Source organism: Maniola hyperantus, chromosome 3 (assembly GCF_902806685.2).
Source record: "Maniola hyperantus chromosome 3, iAphHyp1.2, whole genome shotgun sequence".
NCBI lineage: Eukaryota > Metazoa > Arthropoda > Insecta > Lepidoptera > Nymphalidae > Maniola > Maniola hyperantus.
The window spans coordinates 11,995,636-12,020,498 of record NC_048538.1 but is presented as its reverse complement, the minus strand read 5'-3'; the positions used below and the strand labels follow the sequence as shown (position 1 = coordinate 12,020,498).

Genomic DNA, 24,863 nt, shown 5'->3' with positions numbered 1-24,863 from the left:
GAAGAAAATAATAATTAATTCTGTTTATGTATGAACTAAACATATTTAGCTGGGTCCAGGCTAATCGCGGCAGCTGCACGATATTTGAAGCACTTAAAAGTGTTCGTAACATCCATATTGTATGAAAGATTTTTTATTTCCATAGGCTTGCATGGTATTTCAGCCAGCGTGATCGTACTTCAAAACTTGAACGTCTCTCGTAGTCGTGCCACTGCCGCGTTAAATTTGGACCTTGCTAGATGTTTACATCTCTCAGAGAACATTGTGAACTATGTTGTGATTTTACTAGGTATCGTATTATCAATTTACTAGTCAAGTTTGGTTTATTTCTTTGTGCACAACGGATTTGGTACCATGGCAGAGTTCAGCGCTAGAGACTTGATGTTCGAGATGAAAACTTACTTAATACATTGAAAATTTTAACATAAATATATTATTATTAATATTTTTAAATTTAGGATATTACAGTAATATATAGATAGATATAGGATAGTGAATCAAATAAAACAACTGGTTATTGTTTGAACAATGTCCATATTATATTTATTACCACATACACACGGCACGATGTGAACCTTGTCTTAAATCATTGTATTATAATAGGTATATGTACATTGCACAATGTGTATACATACATCGCCATACACGCGCGCCCCAAGAGGCTGTATGATTATATATCTCATAGTATTATGTACGTTATAGTAATGTAATATTCCAATAAGTTAAAGTGCACTGGTGCACGAAATCGGGGCGGCGGGCATACACACCGCTTTTTACAAAATGTTTGATATTATCATTATTTTAATAAAGAGATGCCGTAAAACCTAATTTATTCATCAATACGATTTATATCCATATTGTATACAGATTCATGTAACATATTATACACGAAGAAATGACGAAAATAATGCGCCGAGACCGCAACATCGCGTCGCGGTTCGTTCGCCTATCGTTATCTCCTTTCTCTAATATTTTAAATGTACATGACACCAAATTCGAACGTATATATAAATCCAAATTTACTTTAATGTAAAATCTTAGGTAATTGATTTTTATTGCTATAGAAAATCAGTCAGCACGCGAAGCACGTAATCGAGAAGTAACCGCGAGAACGAAACCAAGCGGGCGGCGTTGCGCGGGGCGGAAGGGATGCCGGGAGCGAGTTGTGAGTGCCGGCGGGCTGCGAGCCTGCCTCGCCGAGGTAGGCGCGCAGCTCCGCCTCAGCCCGCCTCTATTCTCAAACGCTATTCTCACAGACACGCTCTGATGCTGCTTGATGCAACCGATCGGTTGAAGTCGGTTCGTGTGGAGCCAATGCGCGTCCGGTCCTACGCGAATAACTATAACTTTGGTCCTTGAAACATTAAGTTGGCCAATGCCGAGTATGCAAAGCTACTGATCTAAGGCCGCCTCGGCGACTCTACGAACTTTACCAGTCTGTCACTTTATTAGATTAAAATTAATTATTATCTTTATTAACGATATAAAGTACATAGTGTAAAATAATGTAGAATGTTATTATACAAAATATAATAAATTATTTTTTTATTAATTTTTACTTAGATGGATATTATACGATAAGTCGCAGTGTTAAGATCACATAACGAATTTTAAAATAAATTTGAGATCTCGCTTATTAATATTATTACGTAGTCTTTATTTGATATAGAAAACATTTCTAAAATGGCGACTGAAATTAATTAACTAACGAGTGAAACGAACAAGCGAGAATGTAGCGGCTGCGGTGGCGAATGTGATAATCTACACTAAGATGTGCCTCAAACTAGGTCCGATCATAATCGTGGTTGGAACTGTAATTTCCAAAAATCTTAAGAACCACTTGAATTTTTCTATTCACTCGAGTGATCAATCCCAAAAATATCAATTACAAATGGCCTAAAATTTCATTCTACTTATTATGAGCCATTCTTATCCAAATATCGTTGTAAAGTTACACGCACACCGAGCCGCGGCAACGTACACGCGGGTCATACCCAACTACTGAACAAATCTATTAATATTCATTTTGAATGATTGAATATTCTCAATAACTCCAAATTTTCGCTAAAATTTTATTTAATACGTCTTATTAAATACATATTGCTTGGCAATAAATTATTTTAATTACCTATATATTAAAAGAGTGTACAATCATTTAGAATGATAATAGTTATACACGATAAATAATTAAATAAACAATAATAATATAAAAGAATGACCCGCGTGTGGAAGCCCTAAAGGGACTAACGAAACAAGCTCACAAACCGTATCAACAAACCATAACAACAACAATGAAACTAATATCTTTGTAAAGCTAATCCTGATTGTAGCTCGAATGAGTCTAATAATATCGATCAGATGGTATCGACTAATACGTTTTTTACACATGCGGCTAACTATTTATATACAATAGTAATTGTCATAGTGTCGTCTCGGTGCAATCGCGGCGAACGGATGGCTTCTCACGAACGAGCGAAACGAACGTCTCTCACTATATTATGTATGTTTTGTACTCGAACTCGCACGGGGATAAGCGGCCGTGTACGCTTTTCCTACATTAAAAAGGTCGGTAAGAAAATATAATTATAGTGAGGATGTAAGAGTGAATGAGACGGCCGACGGCGGTTCGGTGCGCGCGCGCCGCCCCGCCGTCGGTCTGGGCCTAACAATTATAACATTTCATCGTAATAATTAAATATTCTAAGAAAAATGTCTTAAATACCTATAACACCGTAAATATAAAACAAATAATTACGTTAATTTGTTAGGTATGATATCGATTTTCCGACCGTCTTATAATAGACTCACACCTTCGATTTATTATCAATTTCCTAGCTAACGTTTAACAACATAATAGCGGTCGCGTCTCCTGCGGGATGCGTCGTGCGCGAGGCGAACGCGGCGCGGCGCGTGCCGGGCCGCGAGCGCGAGCGCGCACGCACTCACGTAGCGAACGATGCTTCGGCACGAATGAACAAAAAAACGCGAAGCGAGCGCACCGCCCGGCGACGGGCACGCTCCTTTTAACACTCCATTATTCAATTAACTACATACTCATAAGTAATAAATTACCTTTAAAAAGAATATTGATTTATTTCGTATCATTTTCAATATTTTTGTAACAGGAAACATTTATATTTATAACGTATTTATATAATAATAGCATTTAAAAGATTGTTCATTATTATTATCTAAAATTTAATACCTAGATTTATAATATTAATGTTTAATTGATGTTGGTAATGAGTAATAATAATAGTAAATATAACGAATGACTGCAACTGAGTGCACGTGTGTGTAACGAGCGAGAGACGCAGGCGCAGCGCACGCGAGGGCCCGCCAGGCCACGCCTGTCCGTGCTGGACGCGCTTCGCTTGCGTGCCTTACTCCTGTAAACTAGACAAAGTGGTCAAATTTATTTCCAGTACCTAACGAATATGATTAATGAATTGACTTTTTATGTTACTCTATTACCTCGAACCTGCGCACTTGATTTTGATTTATATATCCCTGTCTTTGGTTTATTGAAAAGTTTGAATTGTTTTATCGTCTTTTCTGTATGAAAATTTTAATTGTGTATATTTTATTATTTTGATTAAAACTTTAAATACGACTAAGTACTGTGTGACTCCGCGTTTCTGGTGGAGCCGCAAATATTTTCAACAGTGGTCTTATATTAAGGTAAATACAATCGTAAGAAACAATGAAATATTATTTACGTAATGCACAAAAATGTTATTTATTATAATTACAATACCTACTTTCAAAGGTACAAGATAGAAATGAATTATTATATTAATGCGATGAGAGATATTCTGAAATGTACCGACTTAGCTTTCCAAAATGTCCTTATGAAAATCGTAAATATGATCATGTTATCCTTAGGATAAAATTTTATATCATAATACATATTATTAATATTAAGAAAGTATGTATACGCGTAACTAACATAGTCTTATAGGGAAATAATCCAGAATTTTTCTACAGAAACAGAATAGCCGTCCATAGAGGTGATTTTATACAATTCGAATTAGGCGAAAATAATTACATTCATAGGTAAAATATGCGCAATATGTATTAGTATAGTAATTATGTTAATATTTGACATTAATATTAAAAATAGATAGAATAAAATATGTGTTGGTGGACGAGCGAGATAGCGCGCGGCGATCCGCGGTCGCGCGGTTATTGTCTCCGAAGTGTCGCCGGCGCCGGACCAGCCCCTACCAACCTATGCCGCTACGATGCCGACCGACGACTGTACAAGCAGAACACGAGGGCAGACATCTCACCCTCAGCCCGATGCTCCGCATTCGGCTCCTACTGACGCTCCAAACTCTTAAATATAAAAGCTCACTACCGAAAAGTTTTAGTAGGTACGTTAAACACTCGAACGCTGGACGCGATTCTTAAATGCCACGAAACCGATCCTCTATGAATAACTCAAACGACTCGGGAATGGAAAAGTTGACATGTAAGTTACGTTACACCTTAAACTGTAATTTAACTATGAATAATAAAATATTTTAAGATATACCTCCCTGCAATCGAATCGTCTAGATGCTCTTTATATATTACGAAATGTATTTTTTTGTAGTTTAATCGTTTAATATTGACAACACATCTACGGTACAGTCGAAGCGAGAATAATTTGAAAAAATACCTGTTTAATCAATAGACTATCTCTCGTTCACACGACAAAAAGTAGATTATCATTATTTACAATAGACAAGGTGTCGAATTTTATAGGGTAGGGATCGAGGTCGGGTCGTGGGGTCGGGAGAGTTGGGATTCCTGTTGGTGGGAGTGAGGTTGAGATGCCGCGGTCGACGGATCGGTCCGCGCGGTGGCCGGACGGATTACACGACCGTCGCCGATGCGGCACGTGGCGCGGCGTGCGCGGACTGGCTCGGGGCCGCGGCGGGCGCGAACGCGAACGCTCGCTGGCGCGGGTAGGTTGGTGGGGTTGCGTTGGTGTGCTACTCGCCGCCACGCCGCTCGCCACCTGTTTACACAAAACATTATCTAATTAATACTTGTTAAATCGCATACAACATATAGATTCCCTACTCTAATTATCTAGTTTTAGAAGAAATACCTACATAATTTCGTTAATCTTACAAAATACTACTTCGTCATAGACAGCTGTTATTTTTTAGGTATTTCACTACTTTTTTAAAACATTTGTTAAGAATAATATTCATGAAAAGTGCAATGTAGTTTAGTCAGGCTTTTTATAACGCTGCGAGAATTTTGTAAAGGTTAGCTGTTATGAGGAGTATTGTTCGAGTTAATTAAATAAAAGCACGGCGTAATAGTCTTGCTTATAGCGGTATTGTTAATCTTAAAGCACTATGTAAACGTTTATTACGAACCACTTGAATGTTCATATTTGCGACGGCAACAATTACACACGCCGAGTTTTAAAGCGCCATTACACGTAACGACATTTTAATTATGTACCTACCTATGCCGAGACCACACTGTAAAAAATTATACTCACGTTAAATATTTGTGCTATAACACTTTCAATGATAACCGTTGGTGAAAGCCGCAGGAATCAAGGGTCCCTGTAATAGAAAAAAGACAAAATTAGCCAAACGAATAACGCTAGTAAAACAGAAAACTGGTTTATTTTTAAGAATCGATACAGTATAATAGAGACGGATATTGTATTGTGTTTGAATTGTTCGTATAATTCAATTCAAAAATTTACGGTTCATAATTGAATGGGGGTTAAACGTTCGATTGAACATTAACTTCTTCCGGGGCAGATTTAAAGGTAGTAAGTTTGGAGTTCGCAGTCGATAGAGTGGTAGCGAGCTCAGTGGCCAACAAAATAAAAACAGCAAGTGGATGAGTTAGAGCGGCGCGCGACCGCTCGGCAGCGGTAATTACACCGCTTGTTCTCCTTGATTTACGGTTATTGCCCGTAGGGGCATTCCCGTTACCTAATAAGACCGTTTTACACCCAGGAACCACATGAGCCGCACTCGGAGCGGGCCAGCGGCTGAAAGGTTCATTTTTTCATTAACAAAGTATTGTTCTACCTCAACGATTGCAAATGATCGAGTTTGTATCCCATTTGATAAACGGATTGACTAAATGTGAACGTTAGCTCACAAAACCGCCCCGCGCGACCTTTCTGCCACAGCAAGTCTTAAAGAACTTTTGAAGCACGAGTCAAGTTCGAGTGTATTTGCTTTTAGTATTTGAAAAGGGGATGTCTTACTTCGTACAAAGGAAAACTAAAAGCTTTAAGAGCAGTTTGAAAAATGTCTCAAAGATACGTCGACGTGAGGAGTTAAGATCTCGGCGGCGGTGGCGGCGTTGGCGGGTGCCGACAAGCAATGAAGACTGATGGCGTCTCTGGGAAGCAGTTATGGAGCACGGTCGCAGTTTTAAAAAGCCATTACCCGCGGCAATGCACCGCGTAGATTGCCGCCGCCATCGCCCGCCGTTCTCATATTTCGGAACACTTTATAATCGCATCTCCCACGCTTCACTTCCTCGCTAACTTATGGTGATTACGCCGTAAGAGCGACGGGAAGATCGGTTCGGTAATGAGATTGGACCGTCTCGCTAAAATTTTAGAGTGTCGCCTGCTAATTGCGTCTGTGGTGCCTGTCACGTGCGGCTTGACAGCGTTTAACATAGGGTGGCTCTACATTTAGGAGTTACACTGGCGTGAAATAGAGCGCGACTAAAGGTTTTAAAATTTCACACAAAATATGTTTATTATTATAACGGTACAGGTAACATAGCATATGTTATTTACAATAATTACCTGTGCATTTTTCCTATTGCAAAATCAGAAAATCATGTATTTAATCATTAAATGAATTTAAGATTCCTAGGAGCACAAATCAGAAAAAGAAAACAGAACAAACATTAATTTGAATTCCGTGACAGTTGAAACTTCTCGAGCAGGGACAATTTTCTGAATTGCCTTCATTCGAGTCTTACTGGAATAGGCATTTTTGAGCATGACGTAACAAATGAAAAAAGTTAGAATCGAAAGTTAATAACTTTATCCCATTTATCAAGAAATAAAATAAGTTTGAGTAATTCCTTTTCAATGTTCGAATACTATTTCTGAACTGTGTAACTTCTGCTACGTGGTTTATTCAGATAAAATTACTATTTAATAATAGGTAAGTGAAGAATGTTGTCCTGACCGAATTTCGGTCAGAGTAGCCAATCTCAATGATACCAATTGTTGGCAAGTAGTTACAAGCACAGATTCAGACGGAACAAAACCGTGGCGTGTGGACTGTGGAAGTCCCTACAAGAAATATCCAGCAGTGGACGTCTATCAGTTGATAATGATGATGATGATTACATCACGTTACGTTTTGAAACTTACTGGGGTGTAATTGAGGGGTGCGCGGCTAACTGCAATGGCGGGAAATCCGGAGGGCTGGGGGCTCGCTGCCTGTACGTAGCCGACGCTGTCCGCCGCTGAGCCGTAGACGTCAAGCGCGGGACCCGGCGAGCTAGCGGACGGGAACCCCGCCCGTCCGCCGGCCGTGTGCGGCGACGCTGGAGGCCCGAACCCGGCTGCGGCCGCCTGGTAGTTGTTCATCACTGCGGAAATCATAAGGCAGTGGTTAGTATTAACCTGGTAATCGTAGCTACAAAGAAAGGCGTCCACTAGATGGGTCGAGCCGCAACGGTGCGGCGAGCATTTTTGCGAACTTCCAGTGCGGTCCCGCCGCGCCTCTATTCGACGCAGTTATTTACAAAATGTGAACCAAAATGCAGGCGGATTTTTACGTTACAGTGCAGCCTGACCCAGCCTACCTGGTAGAAGTAGTGGACCACCATAAAGGTTAAGTACCGCTAGTACAAGTAGGCACATCTCGAAAACTTAGATAGTTTTTGTTGAGTTTCGATACAAAAAAACTTCGCTGCCTGATGGGCAGTGACACATCATTTCGTGTTATTGTAAAAGAAGATTTATTTACACTGTGTTATATTTGTTACAATGCTTTGGGTGCTACAGTTATATACTATATATTATAAATGCGAAAGTGTGTTTGTTTGTCCTTCCTTCACGCCCTAACTAATCAACCAATTGACTTGATTTTTGGCGTACAGATAGTTGAAATGACGGAAAGTAACATAGGCTACTTTTTATCCCGGAAAATCAAAGAGTGCCCACGTGATTTTTAAAAAACCAAATTCACGCGGACGAAGTCGCGGGAATCAGCTAGTTTTTATAGATTTTTGTAGAAGTAGGTTGTTCAACATTGTCGACACGCAGTCCGTGTATTAAATACAACAGACATCACTTCTATTGTCTTATTTAGAGTTATGTGGGCACGACGTAAACTAAGCCAAGAAAGCTGACTGACTGACTGACTCATCTATCAACGCACAGTTTAAACTACTGGACGGATCAGGCTGAAATTTGGCATGCAGATAGCAATTATGACGTAAAGATTCGCTAGGAAAGGATTTTTGAAAATGCAATCTCTAAGGCGGTAAAATAGGAGTTTGAAATTTGTATAGTCTACGCGGGCGAAGTCGCGGGCATCAGCTTAGTTTATATATGTTATATTTTATTTTAAAATTTTATAAAGTTTTTAAAGTAAGTAGTTTTAAAACTAGGGATGATACCAATTGTACTTGTACGCGTATGTAAGAACTCGATATCCGATTTAGTTTTCGAAAATTAATTCAAGCACCCGTACTAGTCGTACGCCCTTACAATTGCAAAATATATCGGATATTTTACAATAGTTATTACGATATCTATTTCTGTTTTAGCATTGGTACAATTTTTATATTCACATGCATTCCTCTGTTTCCATATTTTTAATGGGCAAGTCGTTTGTTTGTACATTTTTCTCTGCTAAATTAACGATTCCAAATATACTCCCCTCCCCTTGGATATCATACAGTCTCAATCACTATCAATTTTCAAAACGAAATTGAAGCTCTTTTATTTATCCTCCATTTGATGTGTTTATTTATTTATTTTTACTTTTTATTCCACTTATCTGTCGTCTATTCCTCTCTTATTTACTGTTGTATTTTTATGTGTATATATACATACGTATATTATGTATATTTACTTTATTTAATTAGTACACCCCTTCCGCTTTTTTACTTTACTTTTACTGTCATAAATAAATTTTTTAACGAGGTTGTTAATATTTTTTTACTTATAATAATAATGATTAGGTTATTAGGTACTTATCTTCAACTTAAGTAGCTATAAATATTTAAAAAGTTATTTTTGAGGTTCCTGATATAGAAGTAATTAAGTTTATTTCTCGTATTTTTCAAAATGATGATAGTCAACGATCAAAGGATGTTAGTATGTGGAAATTGTTGATGAATGTGCCTGAATGATGTGAGTTACATGATAGAATGGTAGGTTAGTCACATGATGGTCAAAGAGGAATGTATTCTTATAGGAATGGCATGAAGGCGTCCTCACCTGAGAGCGCTTGCGCGAGCAGCGGTGTGTTGTTATTCGGTGTGAGTTGGCCGTTGGTCAGGTCCACTGCAAACATACACATGGTTCGCATTCGCTCCACGTACGCGAGTGGTACACACACTCGGTAATTATAGAACATACAGATCTATGACTGAACCATCAAACTTTAAATGGAACCCTGCCCAAAGTTTGTGATTGGTTTAAGTATAATGTATTTCAATAACGCTCGACATTAAATTTATCAAGCGCGAATAAACCTGAAGCGCGTAAATGCATGAATAATTTAGCCGTTGGAGACAGATGCCGAGCTGACGAATGAGCACGGTTAAGACTCCCCGGGCTGAGATTATGTTGGAACAAAAAATATAACGTATGTCACGTGCATTCAAATGAAAAAGAGAGCTCGAAGTTTCGCGCGCATAAATCACAGAGGACGAAAAAAACTTTTACAAAATATCCAGTAAATTATCTGACGTGAGTTCTCGGTGGCACGCGGCGGTCTGCTTATTGAATAGGGAGTGGCATTAGCATACGGTGCACGTACCGGCGGCGGCTCGACGCCGCTCGCTCCCGAACTCGCTTCTCGCTCCGCCTCGCCCTCCGCCTCTACTACTATTTCGCGCAGAATTTTAGTCTTCGAATTTTAAATTAGTCTCAATTGCTAGTAAATGTAAATGTAGGTAGGTAAATATTCGGTCTACGCTAAAATGTTCCGCTCGAATCCACTGATTATATTTCTATAGGTATAATTTATCGAATTGGTTTTCCGTATACTTTTAAGTGCTGTTTTTGAAACCGATGTTCATAGATATTCCCAAAAACGAGTGGATTCCGTTTTCGCTTGCTCATAATATAACCATTAGTTTTATTGACTTGTACGACAAATTTTATTTTTGTTAGATGAGCGAGTTGTGATTTAGTGTGAAAAATGAAGGTCCGCGGCCGCACCAGGTGATTACCGGCCTGCGAGTGACTTTGCAAAAAAAGTACAATATAAGTAATGGAGGATGAATGATAGATGGCACGGGCGGCCCGCGCTCGCGCTCGCTCGCGCCCGCTCGCTGCCGGCCCTCACTAAAACGCTGACACATTTTAATAACATTACGCTGCGATGTGAGAGGCTATTTATTTGAGGGTTGCCGAGTAATAAATAGGAATTTGAGTAGTAGCGCAGACACGTCTACTGATCGTTAACGTGTCGATAGCACGTAGCTCATTCTTTTCCCATTATGTCGACGGCACTCATATTTATTGTCTTTCGCAGAAATGAAAATGAAAGACTACAGCATAACCCATGTTATGATTTAGTGCACAGATTTATGACTACAAGGTTCATGCTAAGCAATTAGATCATAGTATAAATATTAAGACAGGGTCGCTAGCTATGGGCCGTATGGGCTCCATAAGAAAGTCACTCAGCGGGCGATGGAAAGTGCTATGCTTGATGTTTCTCTACGTAATCAAATCAGAAAGATAGAAGTTGGGGTCCCAAGGTGCTAGAATGGCGACTTCGCATCGGAAAGTGCAGCGTCAGAACCACCCTCCCCCCACTAGATGGACACACGACATCAAACTAGTTTAAGGGAGCCGCTGGGTTTAGTCAACACAATATGACTGTGACGCGTGGAAGTCTCTACAAGAGACCTATGTACTAATAATTGTTCTGTGAGATATTTATTTTAATTTTAATTTAATTTAATTTTAATTTTTTATTTTTCTGTACACCAACAGCAAGTTTACAAAGCACTTATTAAATAAATAATACATAGTCTTTTTCTGTATAACATGCCACTTATAGGCATTATTTATTAAAAACATGCAATGAAAATTGTAAGCATTACATGCTTAAATCTTAATTATTCAATTAAAGTTTTCGACGGGTCGGATCACAGACAACAAAGTCACAACACGCCCGATTAAACTTGAGCTTAAGACGTGTTTCACGTGTTTCAGTACAGTTAGTATAAGATTTCATAGTTTTAAAAATACCAAAGTCGAAATCGACTGTTTCCATACATCTACAGGCAGCGACACAGCGGAAATATTGCGAACTAAAGATGATCGAGTGTTTGCGAGTATAGCTTTCAACTTTACGATACCAATTACCACATAACTACGTCACCATCGAGAATGGTTTGCGTTTACCTACACCAATACCAATATCGAGTAATTTGGCAGTACGAGTCCTAAGTTTGACGTCCTAAAACTAGTAAATGACGTCATTTTCGCTTATGGATACGAGTCGATAGTCGAATTGTAACTCACCAAAAAATACTCGGTGAGAGAAGCGTGAAAGCTTATTGATAATTAAACAAAATGATGAAATTTAATAAGTGAAGTGCCTTAATTTGCCCACGGAGGCAAGGAGAATGTTTGGGAAGGTAGTCAAAGCTAACCGTCGTGATTGTGTAACTTAAATTTGGTTCAGCGGCGTAATTTGTGATGTGCGCAGTGTATCGGTCAAAGAAACAGGTTCTCACATAGCCCAAACCCTCCAGCAAGTTGAAGTGACAGTGAACAATCCATGCATGTCGTACTGGGTTGAGCATCCGTCAAAGAAACAGGTTCTCACATAGCCCAAACCCCCCCGTAAGTTGAAGTGGCAGTGAACAATCCTTGCCTGTCGTACTGGGTTGAGCATCCGTCAAAGAAACAGGTTCTCACATAGTCGAAACCCCCCAGCAAGTTGAAGTGGCAGTGAACAATCCATGCCTGTCGTACTGGGTTGAGCATCCGTCAAAGAAACAGGTTCTCACATAGTCGAAACCCCCCAGCAAGTTGAAGTGGCAGTGAACAATCCATGCCTGTCGTACTTGGTTGAGCATCCGTCAAAGAAACAGGTTCTCACATAGTCGAAACCACCCAGCAAGTTGAAGTGGCAGTGAACAATCCATGCCTGCGTTCCTACTGAGTTGAGATTTGGTACCACAGCATACCTACAAGTACCTAGTGGGGTACCGACCGATGGACCGTTCATATTATAGAGTAGGTACCTAACGTGAAGTGGCTGAATGAGGATGCCTCAAGACTGGATGTAGAAGACAGACATCCACAGGCTAAAATGATAGATAATGATAATAGTGCATCTCGGATGAATCATTTTGTGCAGCGATGACTGGATGTAGAAGACAGACATCCACAGGCTAAAATGATAGATAATGATAATAGTGCATCTCGGATGAATCATTTTGTGCAGCGATGACTGGATGTAGAAGACAGACATCCACAGGCTAAAATGATAGATAATGATAATAGTGCATCTCGGATGAATCATTTTGTGCAGCGATGACTGGATGTAGAAGACAGACATTCACAGGCTAAAATGATAGATAATGATAATAGTGCATCTCGGATGAATCATTTTGTGCAGCGATGACTGGATGTAGAAGACAGACATCCACAGGCTAAAATGATAGATAATGATAATAGTGCATCTCGGATGAATCATTTTGTGCAGCGATGATTGGATGTAGAAGACAGACATCCACAGGCTAAAATGATAGATAATGATAATAGTGCATCTCGGATGAATCATTTTGTGCAGCGATAGCCATCCATACATATAGCTCGCAGAATGCATTTACTTGTAGCGTTGTAAGATCGATCACAAAGAGTATGTCACACCTTGATCATTGAGGCAAAGGTAAGATATGCACAATTTATTACCTACCTATACCTAGGTACCTAATACCTACATAATATTATTCTAAGCCTTATGGGTAGGTACATCAAACGTGTGGCTCAAATTTCCTACTAAGTAGGTGCCTACTTACATTAATTTATGATTCAATTATACATATAAGTTGGTACCTACATCTGATAAAATCAACCCATTTTTTCACCAGAATAGAAACCTAGGTAGGTACCTACCTACCAGGTATATTAAGAAACATACATACAATAACAGAAAATACCTACCTACTACCTACCATTACTTGCATCCATTCACAAACAAGAAAGTAGGTACTTAATTTATCTATATATAAAAAAGGAAAAGCTGACTGACTGATCTATCTAATTGAAATTTGTGTAGTCCTCGCGGACAAAATCGCGGGCACAATCTAGTATAGAAGGGTATAAGTTAGTAAAATTTTGTATGAAATGGACCTACCTACCAAATTTAGCTAGCTTATTATATTAAGTATTTTTCTAAAATAAATTATTATTTTCAGGTTGCAGATCATCTATGGTACCTAACCTATACTTACCAGATTATGTTGCCTATCTTCCAGCTACCTAAGCTAGGGCCACTAGAACCTAACTTAATTCAAGAGTCAAGACTGCAACTAACCTGGGGGTCATCAGACTTGTAGAATACCTATATAATTTGAACTGTTTATGATGTACCTACTTAAATACACCTTATGAATTTTACAGCTGATGTAAAATACTTATACGCATACCTACCTACTTATAGTATCTAATTTAAATTTAAACAAAAGAATTTAATTTGTTTTATTTCATCCTAAAAAAAGTAAGTTTTCAGATGATACTAATAATAGTTAAAAAGTATTCTGGAATTTGCCTGCCTGGATATTTCCGGGAATCTATGATCAAAACTAAATTAAAATGACAGGTTTATGTGTATTGCTGTTCCTTTCATAAGCTCCCTGCACTGCAGAAAAGGATAGCAATACATTTAGACCTCGTCTAACAGAATTAGCCACACTGTCCCCAACTGTTTGTGCACCAAGTCTCATCAAAATCGGTTCAACACTTCAAAGATTAGCTCACAATTTTTTTAATTATGAGCTTATTGAGAACGTAACAGGCAATTTTCAATTTTGTTTATTTGTATGAACATTTTGAAACGTGCAGCCTTGATGGGGGTAGCTGAGGTAAAAGGGAGGGGAGGGAAATCATTCCCTTGGAAGGAGTGATTTTCCGCCGGGGATGTATACTTTTTTAAATGATTTTTAATTTTGATAAAATTGTCATTGACTTAAAACAGCCTCGGTAGGGGGCGGCGGGGTAAGTCAACCCCTTCACTCCTTCAGCCAGAGACTCACTCACGTTTTGTATGGATGAATCCAGAGACTCCGGAACGTCCCTATCTCCTCTTCTTTTCTCCATCAAGGCGGCAAGTCTCAAAAGCTAGCCCGTTGTATGTAGGTATGAATTAAAATGCCTATAAAAGAATCTTATGGCATGACTAGCTATAAAAACACTATGTTCATTGTATAATTTATAATACTTTAGTATAAATAATATGACAATAAAATAGCCTGCATCAAGTGTATAGAAAATATATTAAAATTTAATAATCACAAATCACAAGATGACTTTTTCTAACTAAGACTAATATCTAATGACACCGACCTCTTGTATCAAGATTGACACAGACTATGTATACTCATAACATCTCCCTTTTTCATTTTGTTTTGTTTTTTAAAACATTAACTTAACTTATGAAGACATTAGGACCAACACAATGTGTGACAATTTTATAAAAATTTACATACTGACATTTGACATAACATTTTAACTTATAGACTGACAGTGGTACGACTATAGTTTGAAAACTTAAAATCTACTTTCACAAATTATCCTTAATCATAGCAATCTTGAAATCTAACTGGGGGTTTGACCTGTCTACCACTTATTGTTGTCTTTATTCCCTTATCTTTACTTTCTTTACAATCTTCCATTCTCATTTCCTTCTTTGGACTGACATGTTTATTACTGACTGGACTTTCTACTTTGTTTTCATGAATTGTATCCTTAGTTGGACTTGAAGAATGCGAAGATAGCAAGTGCTGGCGATTTCTTCTGTATGTAGACCCATCTGGAGCTTCAACTATAAATGATCTAGGTTGCTCACATTCCTTGACAATTTTTCCCGGTTGCCATTTTGACTCTGGTGACTTTTTAAACATAATTTTATCTCCTTTGTTGACATTAGGCAATTTTTTTGACTTTTTATCATAATAAAACTTTTGTTTATAATTATTCTGTTGTTTTATTTTCTTATATATCCTATGACTCATTACTTTAGGTTCAAGGTGTTTTACAACAGTAGGTATAAGTGTTCTGAGACGACGGGACATCAGTAACTCAGATGGAGACGGTAGGTTGTTTCTAGGTGTAGTTCTGTATTGCAATAATGCAAGATATGGATCATCACCTGACTCTGCACATTTAGTAAGTATGCGTTTTACAATTTTTACTCCAGACTCCACTAATCCATTAGAACGAGGCAGGTATGGACTAGATGTGGTATGAGTTATATTCCATGACTCTAAGAACTGTTTGAATTCCTGGGAATTATAAGGCGGACCGTTATCCGTGTTCGCAAATACAGGAATTCCGTGGCGACTGAATATAGGTTTCAGCGCATTTATCAGAGCTTTGGCTCCCGTTGAACTGACATTAGCAATTTCAATATAATTTGAATAATAATCTTCAACGACAAGTATAGTTTGATTTTTGAATTTTAAATAATCCATGCCCACTTTTTCCCAAGGGAAAGAACAAATTTTATGTGACATAAGAGGTTCAGGCGGATTAGCATTCCTGTGTGATAGACATATTTCACAATTTTCCACACACTGTTGTATATCATGTGACATTAAAGGCCAATATACAACTCCTCTGGCAAAATTCTTTGATTTTTCGATGCCTTGATGACCACTGTGTATTATTTTCAAAATTTCTGACCTTAATTTTGTAGGTATTATAAGACTGTTACCTTTTAATAATAAATTACCGACAGCATGGACTTCATGACGACAATTCCAATAGGGTAGGACTAGTTTATTGACTTCTGACTTTCTATCAGGCCATCCTTTCTGATAGTATTTTTTCAGTAGCTGCAAACATTCATCATTTTCCGTAGCCTCGACAAGCCACTGAAGACGTTCTTCTGAAATAGGTAAGTTTTTTACTAGCATATTGACATGAACCATGACATCTTCATCCAACTCATCTTCACTACACTCAGGTAAAGCTGCACGTGATAAAGAATCGGCAATATACATTTTAGTGCCAGGTTTGTATTCAACCTTTAGGTCGTAGGACTGTAATCTCAGCATTAACCTCTGCAGACGTGTTGGGACTTCAGCTAAAGGCTTTTTAAATAAAGTAATTAATGGACGATGATCTGTTTCTACTGTGACTATTTTACCATAAAGATATTGATGAAATCGAATACATCCAAAGACAATGGCATATAGTTCTTTTTCAATTTGTGCCATGTTCTTCTGACTTGACGTTAATGTTTTAGAAGCATAACAAATTGGATGATTATCTTGAAGCAAGACTGCACCAACTGCTGACTGACTTGAATCGACTGACAAGACTACTGACTTTTTGACATTATAGTGTGATAAGACTGGCGCTTGACAAATAATATTTTTTAGACGTGTAAATGTAGCTTCATGACTCTCATTCCATGACCATTCGCTTGACTTTTTTAATAATAGACGTAGAGGTTCAGTTTCCTCTGCCAAATTCTTAATAAATCCTCCCAGATAATTTAAAATTCCTAGAAATCTTTGTAGATCCTTGAGACAGACAGGCGACGGCATATCTTTGATAGCCCTGACTTTATCTGGGTCGGGGGACACTCCATTTTTTGAAAATATATGTCCTAAATATTTCACTTGTGTATGACCAAATTTACACTTACTTTTATTAAACTTTAGGTTGACTTCTTGAGCTTTTTTAAACACTCTTTGTAGATTTTCATCATGTTCTTGACGATCCTTGCCATAGACTAAAATATCATCAGCATACACCATGACTCCAGGTAGTACACCAAATGTTTCTGTCATAATTCTATGAAATATTTCAGGGGCACAGTTGATACCAAAAGGTAATCTCTTAAACCTGTACCGGCCAAATGGGGTGTTGAATGTACACAACATTGAACTTTCTAAATCAAGACAGATAACCCAAAATCCACTGCTAGCATCCAGCGTAGAAAAATATGATGCTCCATGTAGCTTGGATCGCACAATATCAATAGTAGGTATTGGATAATGTGATCTACATATCGCTTCGTTCAAATTTCTTGGGTCAAGACAGACTCTAAGTTGACCATTTTTCTTTTCGACTAAAATAAGTGAACTCACCCATGACGTTGGCTCGGTAACCTTGGTGATGACATCCAGACTTTCCATATGGTCCAATTCCTTCTTCAGTCTATCATGTAATGAGAATGGAACTTTCCGTGGTGGATCAATTTTGGGACGGACATCTTTATTGACAGTAATGTGACACTCACCAGGTAGACAGCCCAATCCATCGAATACAGATTTATACTTAGACAAAAGACTCTGTAAATCATTATTATTATTAATATAATATGACTGTAAATGTGACTGAACATGACAATTATTTTTATAATGTGACTGTGACTGACAATTATTATTGTTAACTTGACAATTATGAGACTCGGACAGAGTTTGACTATCACTTGTGACTGGATTTGACTCATAGTTCTGACATACACTTTGACAATGACTTGTGACTGGGTTTGACTCATAATTCTGACATACACTTTGACAATCATCTGACTTGGCTATATTAAAGACTCTTTTAATAAGACCTAACTCTGTACATGTACTTTTACCAATGACAGTTGGAGACGACACATTTGCTATAATAAAATTAATTGTTTTTGACTGAGATTGACTATTTATATGATAGGTACATTCAAGCTTTTGTTGACCTAATATTGGAATACTATTTCCACAATAAGACGTTACTTTGGCATGACAAGGTGACAAATTCTCAATGACATTTAATGACTGAAACAAATTATATGACATGACATTAGCATCACTTCCTGTATCTAAAATACACTGTACATTTATGTTATTAATTAAAAAATTAACACTCCAATCTGCATTTGTAGATAGACTTGAATTTAAATGCCCGACAAATAAACAGTTTGACTCATTACCTTCATATGTATCATTATCCTCTTGTTGTACATATTTCACTTGTTTAGACTTACAAAATGCTGCATAATGACCTAAAAATGAACACTTTTTGCACCTTGCATTGCGCGCTGGACATTTAAATCGATGAACTTGTCCACACCGAGTACATATATTCCTATTTTGAGACTGTGATCTATTTCTTGACTGAGCCATTGTTCTTGACTGCGACCTTGCTCTTGACTGTGACATAGACTGACTGAGTGACTGACGTTGGAAGAACACATTAGTAGATTCCTTGAATTCGGCTGCATGAGACTTTGCTGACACTATAGTTTTTGACAGATTCCTTGCCCGTTCTAGGGTCAAATCCTCTTCGAGTAAAAGTTTTTCCCGAACATGTTGATAATTTTCATGCATGTTAGTGATATAAATATCCTTTATCATTCTTTCTTGTAAACTCTCGAATTCGCAGGACTTACTTTTGTTTATTAAACGTGTTAAGAAGTCTTCCAGACTTTCACCTACATTTTGTTTTGTTGTAAAAAACTTGTAGCATTCATAGGTTATGTTTCTTTTCGGCACAAAATATTCTTCAAATTTCTTTATTAGTTGACTGTACGTAATTTCTTCTATGTCTAGACTGAAAGTGTTGAATATTTCCAGGCATTCACTGCCTATAAAATGTAAAAATACTGCGACTTTTCTTGCATCAGATTCCTCGGAAAGGCCACTTGCCTTTAAAAATATGCCAAATGCTTGTTGCCACTTCTTCCAATTAACTGCACAATTGCCCTCCAGGCTCATAGGCTTAACGTTTCCGACTATATTGAGCCTTTTTGATGTGACTTCGGTGACATTTGTTTGTCCTTCGTGCTGTCTCTCAACTTTTGTGTCCGGCATGGTTTTTTCCACGACACTTCTGACACCATGTATAATTTATAATACTTTAGTATAAATAATATGACAATAAAATAGCCTGCATCAAGTGTATAGAAAATATATTATAATTTAATAATCACAAATCACAAGATGACTTTTTCTAACTAAGACTAATATCTAATGACACCGACCTCTTGTATCAAGATTGACACAGACTATGTATACTCATAACATACTCATAATAGAAAAGCAGAGACAAAAAACATTTTATTTACTATTAAATTTTTATATTGTTATAAAACTGTAGTTTGTTGCGCAGTGTTACTGCACTTAGATGACTTATGAGGATTCTGTAGAGTGTAGTCTTGATGCAGCAAAATCAACTTGCATTCTTCTAACAAAGTGGATTAGGCAGGTGGTGTGGTCATTCACAGGCTGTTAACATAACGTAACTAACTGGTCCACAGTTATCACTGAAAAAATAGAAATTATTGATCTTTAATTTTTTAAATTGCTAATTAGACAAGAACTATTCTTCTTATTTTACTATCTATCTTAATGAGGTCTAAGTTTTATTTATAATATTAATTAATAAGTAGATGATGCCCGTGACTTTATCCGCGCTGATTTAAAGGGTAAAAGTAGCCTATCTCCTTCTCCAGCATGTAACAAAGCTCCACACTAAATAATTTATACTCGCAACTTCATTTATCTTGTGGGAACTGTTCGATTTTCAGAGCCTAGTTTATTTAAAAATAGGCTATATCCATCCCCAGGATGAAAGATCTTTGTACCTTTTGTCAAAATTGGTTGAACGGATGAGCTGTAAAAAGCCAGCAGATAGATAGACAGATAACCTTTATACATACACTAAAATACAGCTCAAACTCAAGGTCCCGAACTTAATTACATGTCTTAAACAAAGAAAACTGAATTGATTATTAAAGAGTTGCCTTTCTGTAATAGATTACCTAGATGTTTTATTGCAACTTTAACTTCAGTGTACCACAAGATTATGTCTAAAATGTGTTGTCATTTATCAAGCGGTCAGTAGTCAAAACTGTTCTAACAAATATAATTATTAATGATGGCTCAGCCCTTTTTGAACTCATTTAATGCTAGGTACCTAGTAGACAGTAATTATTTAAGTAGGTAGGTACATATGAAGTTATGTTATGATTTAACTATACTCTTCAAACCTGGCCACTTGTCTATGTGTCCAAATTCAGATCAAGAGATTTGTATTACCTAGTAATTAGTACATTATGTGAGCGTGATCCGAAGAGAGAGAGTAAACTTACTTAAGGTCGTCAGTCCAGCGGGTTGGAGGTCGTCCCACACTGCGCTTGCTGATACGCGGTCTCCACTTCAGAACACGTCTGCCCCATCGGTTCTGCGGCAGACGTGGCCTGCCCACTGCCAGTACAGATTTCTAATTCGTTGGGCTATGTCAGTCACTCTGGTCATCCAACGGATTTCGTTGTTACGGATTTTGTCCCTCAGAGTTACCCAACATAGCCCGCTAAGCGACTTTGAACTTGTGGACAAGGCCAACTGTCAGTGTCCACGTTTCAGCACCATACGTCATCACAGGTAGGACACATTCATTAAAGACTTTCGTCTTTAGGCTTTGGGGTATCGACGAATTGAAGACTTGACGCAATTTTCCAAATGCTGCCCAGCCCAGCTTATTTTTCTGTCAGCTTCCTTGTCGAAGTTGTTTCTACAAAGTTGTATTACGTACAATAATATATACCTAATAATCAGTAAAACTTCAGTTTTCTAGTTAAAACTAAAGCGATTGTTCCGTTTGTTTCAGTCTCAACTCTCAGTTTCAGTTATGATAAAAGGTTATGTTGGTTTCGTTGGTTTGTTTTGATTTATTTTTTTACTGACAATGACAGAGTAACAGACTAGAAAGCGGTAACTTTTTTTTTAATCTGATGAAAATTTGGCTCTGGACACAAGTTTCTTGAGGTTTTTAGTGATCTTAGACAAATTACCATAGACACACACACCATAGACTAAGTGGTGGACTGTCACTTGTTTGTTATTGTCACGCTGTCAATCTGTCATTGTCAATCTGTCAAAAACGTCAATAAACGAAATAATAAATGCCAAACTCAACAAAATGGCAGCGTATATCTGTCCCCTTTTTTTTGCGAACGTGTAAGAGAGACAAATTGTGGCGAGAGTTGGACCATCACGTTTACTATTTCTTTTACTCGATGAGTCCAATACTGACTGTTATGGCCAACTCATACTGCCGGACAATACGTAAACATTGACAGTGAGGAGTAAACGAAACGATAAACGATAAATGCATTGTTCAATCTTGTACTAACTGTACTGACCACAAATAATTTACAACTTAAACAGTTGCCTTTTCCAGGAAGTGTGAAGTAAGTTCCCGTACTCAGTGTGCTTAGTGTGAGATTTTACATCACATCAACGTAGATAGAATTTGAGCTTTGAAACATTTCAACCTATATACCTCGACTATCTTGTTTTATAGTTCAGTTTTGCCCATATTTCTACAGCTAGCGATCCGAATGGAAACGCTACGAAATTAAAATTATCATCATGATCAACCCATGACCGGCTCACTACAGAGTCCTCTCAAAATGAGAAAGGTTTTGGCCATAGCCTACCACGCTGGTCAAGTGCAGATTGGAAGACTTCACACACCTTTGAGAACATTATGTCGAACTTTTAGGCATGCAAGTTTCTTCACGATGTACATATTCTTTCACCGTCAGGTCACGATGTTTTTCTGTACGGTTAGGTAAAGCAAGTGATATTTAATTACTTAAAACGCACATAGCTCCCAAAAGTTAGAGGGGTTTGCCCGGAATCGAACCCCCGACCTCCAATTAAGAGGCGGATCTCTTAACCACTAGGATATCACAGCTGGCAACGAAATTAAAATAGGTGGCACGAATTTTTGACTTTTAATCAAGGGACTTTAGGGCCATTTTACTTTGACGTTAGAGCCTTTTTCCACTTGTTGGCTGTCGGGCCCAGATTTTAATCGGATGTTCCAGTGGCAGAACATTTTGACACGAAATCGGTTTAAGACAAGTGTGAATAGCTTCACATAAAATGTTCTGCCACTGGAACATCGTATGGAATATATAGGTATGTAATGGAAATAAAATAAATAAAATACAAATGAGTTACACTTTTTATTAAAATCCGGGTCGACAGCCGACAAGTGGGAACGAGCTATTATTGTGTTTTGAACTCGAATTCTATTAACGTTGGGTGCGATGTAAAATCTCGTACTAAGCACACAGGTCATATCAGCTGTGGCGGACGCTAACTTTGTACATTATAGTGCAACACATGTTTTAGATGTAATTTGTGTGTAAATGGTTAAGTTGTTTATGATTTTATGGATGAGCATTGAGTGTTTTCCAGCTTTATTTGGAATAAAACATTCAGTTTATAAAAAAAAACTAGCAGCCCGCCCCGACTTCACCCGGGTTATATAGTATATAATAGCCTACATCCATCTGAAATAATGCACCTTTCAAATGGCGAAAGAGTTTTTTAAATAGATGCAGTGTCCAGTGGTTCCCTTCACATATTATTATTTAAACCTACACAAACTTTCAAAATTTGCTCTCCTCCTTTTTATTAGATATAAAATTACTGTAAGTATTACGTGGTATGCAGCAAATTGTGGGTAAAATAAAAGTATGTTTACCACAAAGTATATTCTAATAAAATACAAGGAATACGAAATAATTTTACAAGTTTGCACCAGGCAATTTCCAATTTTATTGGCTTAGCTGCGAAGTCGTAGGGACTTTATAGAGGTAAGGTGATTCGCACCCCAAGTAAGCCTCTCACCTTACGGGAAGCACATATTCATCTATAAATTCAGAGGCCGTCTTGCGAGAGCTATTCGAACTTTCATAATTGGGAAGTTCGGGGAAAGTTAATAATTCTTCTTCAGAAGTGGGATGACGGCCGAACAAAATATTCACAGAGCGTACTTCACCTTAACGCCCACCCTTGAAACCATGAGTTGGTATTACTTTTTTTACGTGTAACAATGTCGAAAAATATAATTGACTAAACTATTACGTTTATAAGACTTTATTATAAGACTTTAATTAATGAAACAAATTGGAACCTCTTTAATTAGGTTTAAATTTTAAAGTGCTAAACGATTTTAGAACTAAAAATACAATTAGATTAATGCAATAAAATATTTCTTTAAAATTCTTAAGAGTAGAAAATATTCGTAAGATGAAAATAATATGAATGAGGTGCCTATTGGAATCTTATTCTGAAGCCGTAAAGTTCAAAGTTGAAATCCAAAAAGTTAGCTTAATAGATAGACGTGTTAAAATTGAAAAAAAAAAATGTTTGGAGTCTAACAAATAAAAATACGCAAAATCCCGTATATTTTCAGGTGCCTACCTACAAGTGTATCGTACATATTACCAAAGTTTAGAAGAAAACTCTTCGGTATCAAAATTGAGTACTCATGCCGCTCGAGAAAAAGATCCCCGTTCTTCATCTCCCTACTCGGCGCGATTGAAATGTTTTATTTCAGCCTACACGTGAGCCCCACATACTCGTACAGACCGAAAACGTATATTTAATAGCTGCCATCAATAACTCGCCGCGAAGATGATACGCTTTAGTGGATGATACGTTGGTTTATCATCTGGGACTTATCTCAATTGCAAATTAATGGAATCTCTACGCGATGCTACCCGTTTCGCATGCGCCACCCTCTAGTTTGTGATTCAATGAAAGCTCGTGTCCGTTCTTTAAATCTCACACTAAAATAGTATTTTATTGCATTTCACCATATAGTTAATCTGCATCCGTATAATATTATGAAGACCTGTTTTATTCACTTCGATCGTTTACCTTGGTTCAGTCATACATCGTTGAAACATGAAAAGCGATATCAAAAAGCTAAAATGAACCCAGAAATATAAAATCACACTTTGTAAAATAGAGAAAATTTTCAAAACTCGTCTACTGAATATTATAAAACATCGTCTAACCATGTATTCAAATTATAAAATACTTGCGGCAGACACCGCTTACATCTACATTAACAGCTACAGCAAAAGTTATTACATTTTCTATTCTATGTTTTAAATCAGAAATATGACTACAGAGTCTAATGGCATGAAATTAGTTTTCCAATATTTTATGTCCAGCCTAGAATACCTTTAGCCTAAGGCACAACAGTTTAAAATACAATACTATTCTATTTCTTAATTCTAATTATAACAAATACCACTATAAAAAGAGTTTGCACCACCATCACAATATTTTACCGACAAATTTCTACCGCTTCGATCGCTTACTTAACTACCCGCTAAATGGTTAAAATAAAGCAATTATTTATTTTCCGGCTTTTGAAAACTTCGGAACGAACCTTTCCACGCTAATTTTTAAGCTTCACTAATTTACAATAGGAAGGAATTCGCCCGCCATAAAATACTAAGACTATAACTATACTCAGATACACCGCTAGTAAAATCTTATAAATCGCCAGATCGAGTCTACAAATTCTGCTTACTTAAGGTTAGGCTTTTGGCCTTCTAATTTTTTGTCTATGCTATTTCTATTTTTTATTTTCTACGCTTTACTAACATACTTATAAGTCGAGAACACTA

At 37.4% G+C, this 24,863-nt stretch overlaps 1 protein-coding gene across 9 annotated transcripts in view; it reads right to left on the bottom strand.

Moving 5' to 3' along the window:
• Window positions 1-514: 514 nt before the first annotated feature.
• The window catches only part of Rbp6 (RNA-binding protein 6), a 703,560-nt gene continuing 679,211 nt past the window's right edge, over window positions 515-24,863 (bottom strand). For 7 of the 9 annotated variants that reach the window (XM_069509333.1, XM_069509334.1, XM_069509332.1 and 4 more), the window contains 4 exons: window positions 9,449-9,514; window positions 7,367-7,587; window positions 5,504-5,570; window positions 515-5,005 (listed from right to left, as the gene is read on the bottom strand). In XM_069509333.1, coding sequence (XP_069365434.1) covers window positions 5,529-5,570; window positions 7,367-7,587; window positions 9,449-9,514 — 329 coding nt within the window. In that variant the 3' untranslated portion in view covers window positions 515-5,005; window positions 5,504-5,528. The remainder of the gene's footprint in view (window positions 5,006-5,503; window positions 5,571-7,366; window positions 7,588-9,448; window positions 9,515-24,863) is intronic. The other 2 variants (XM_069509336.1, XM_069509335.1) reach the window with 1 other exon arrangement.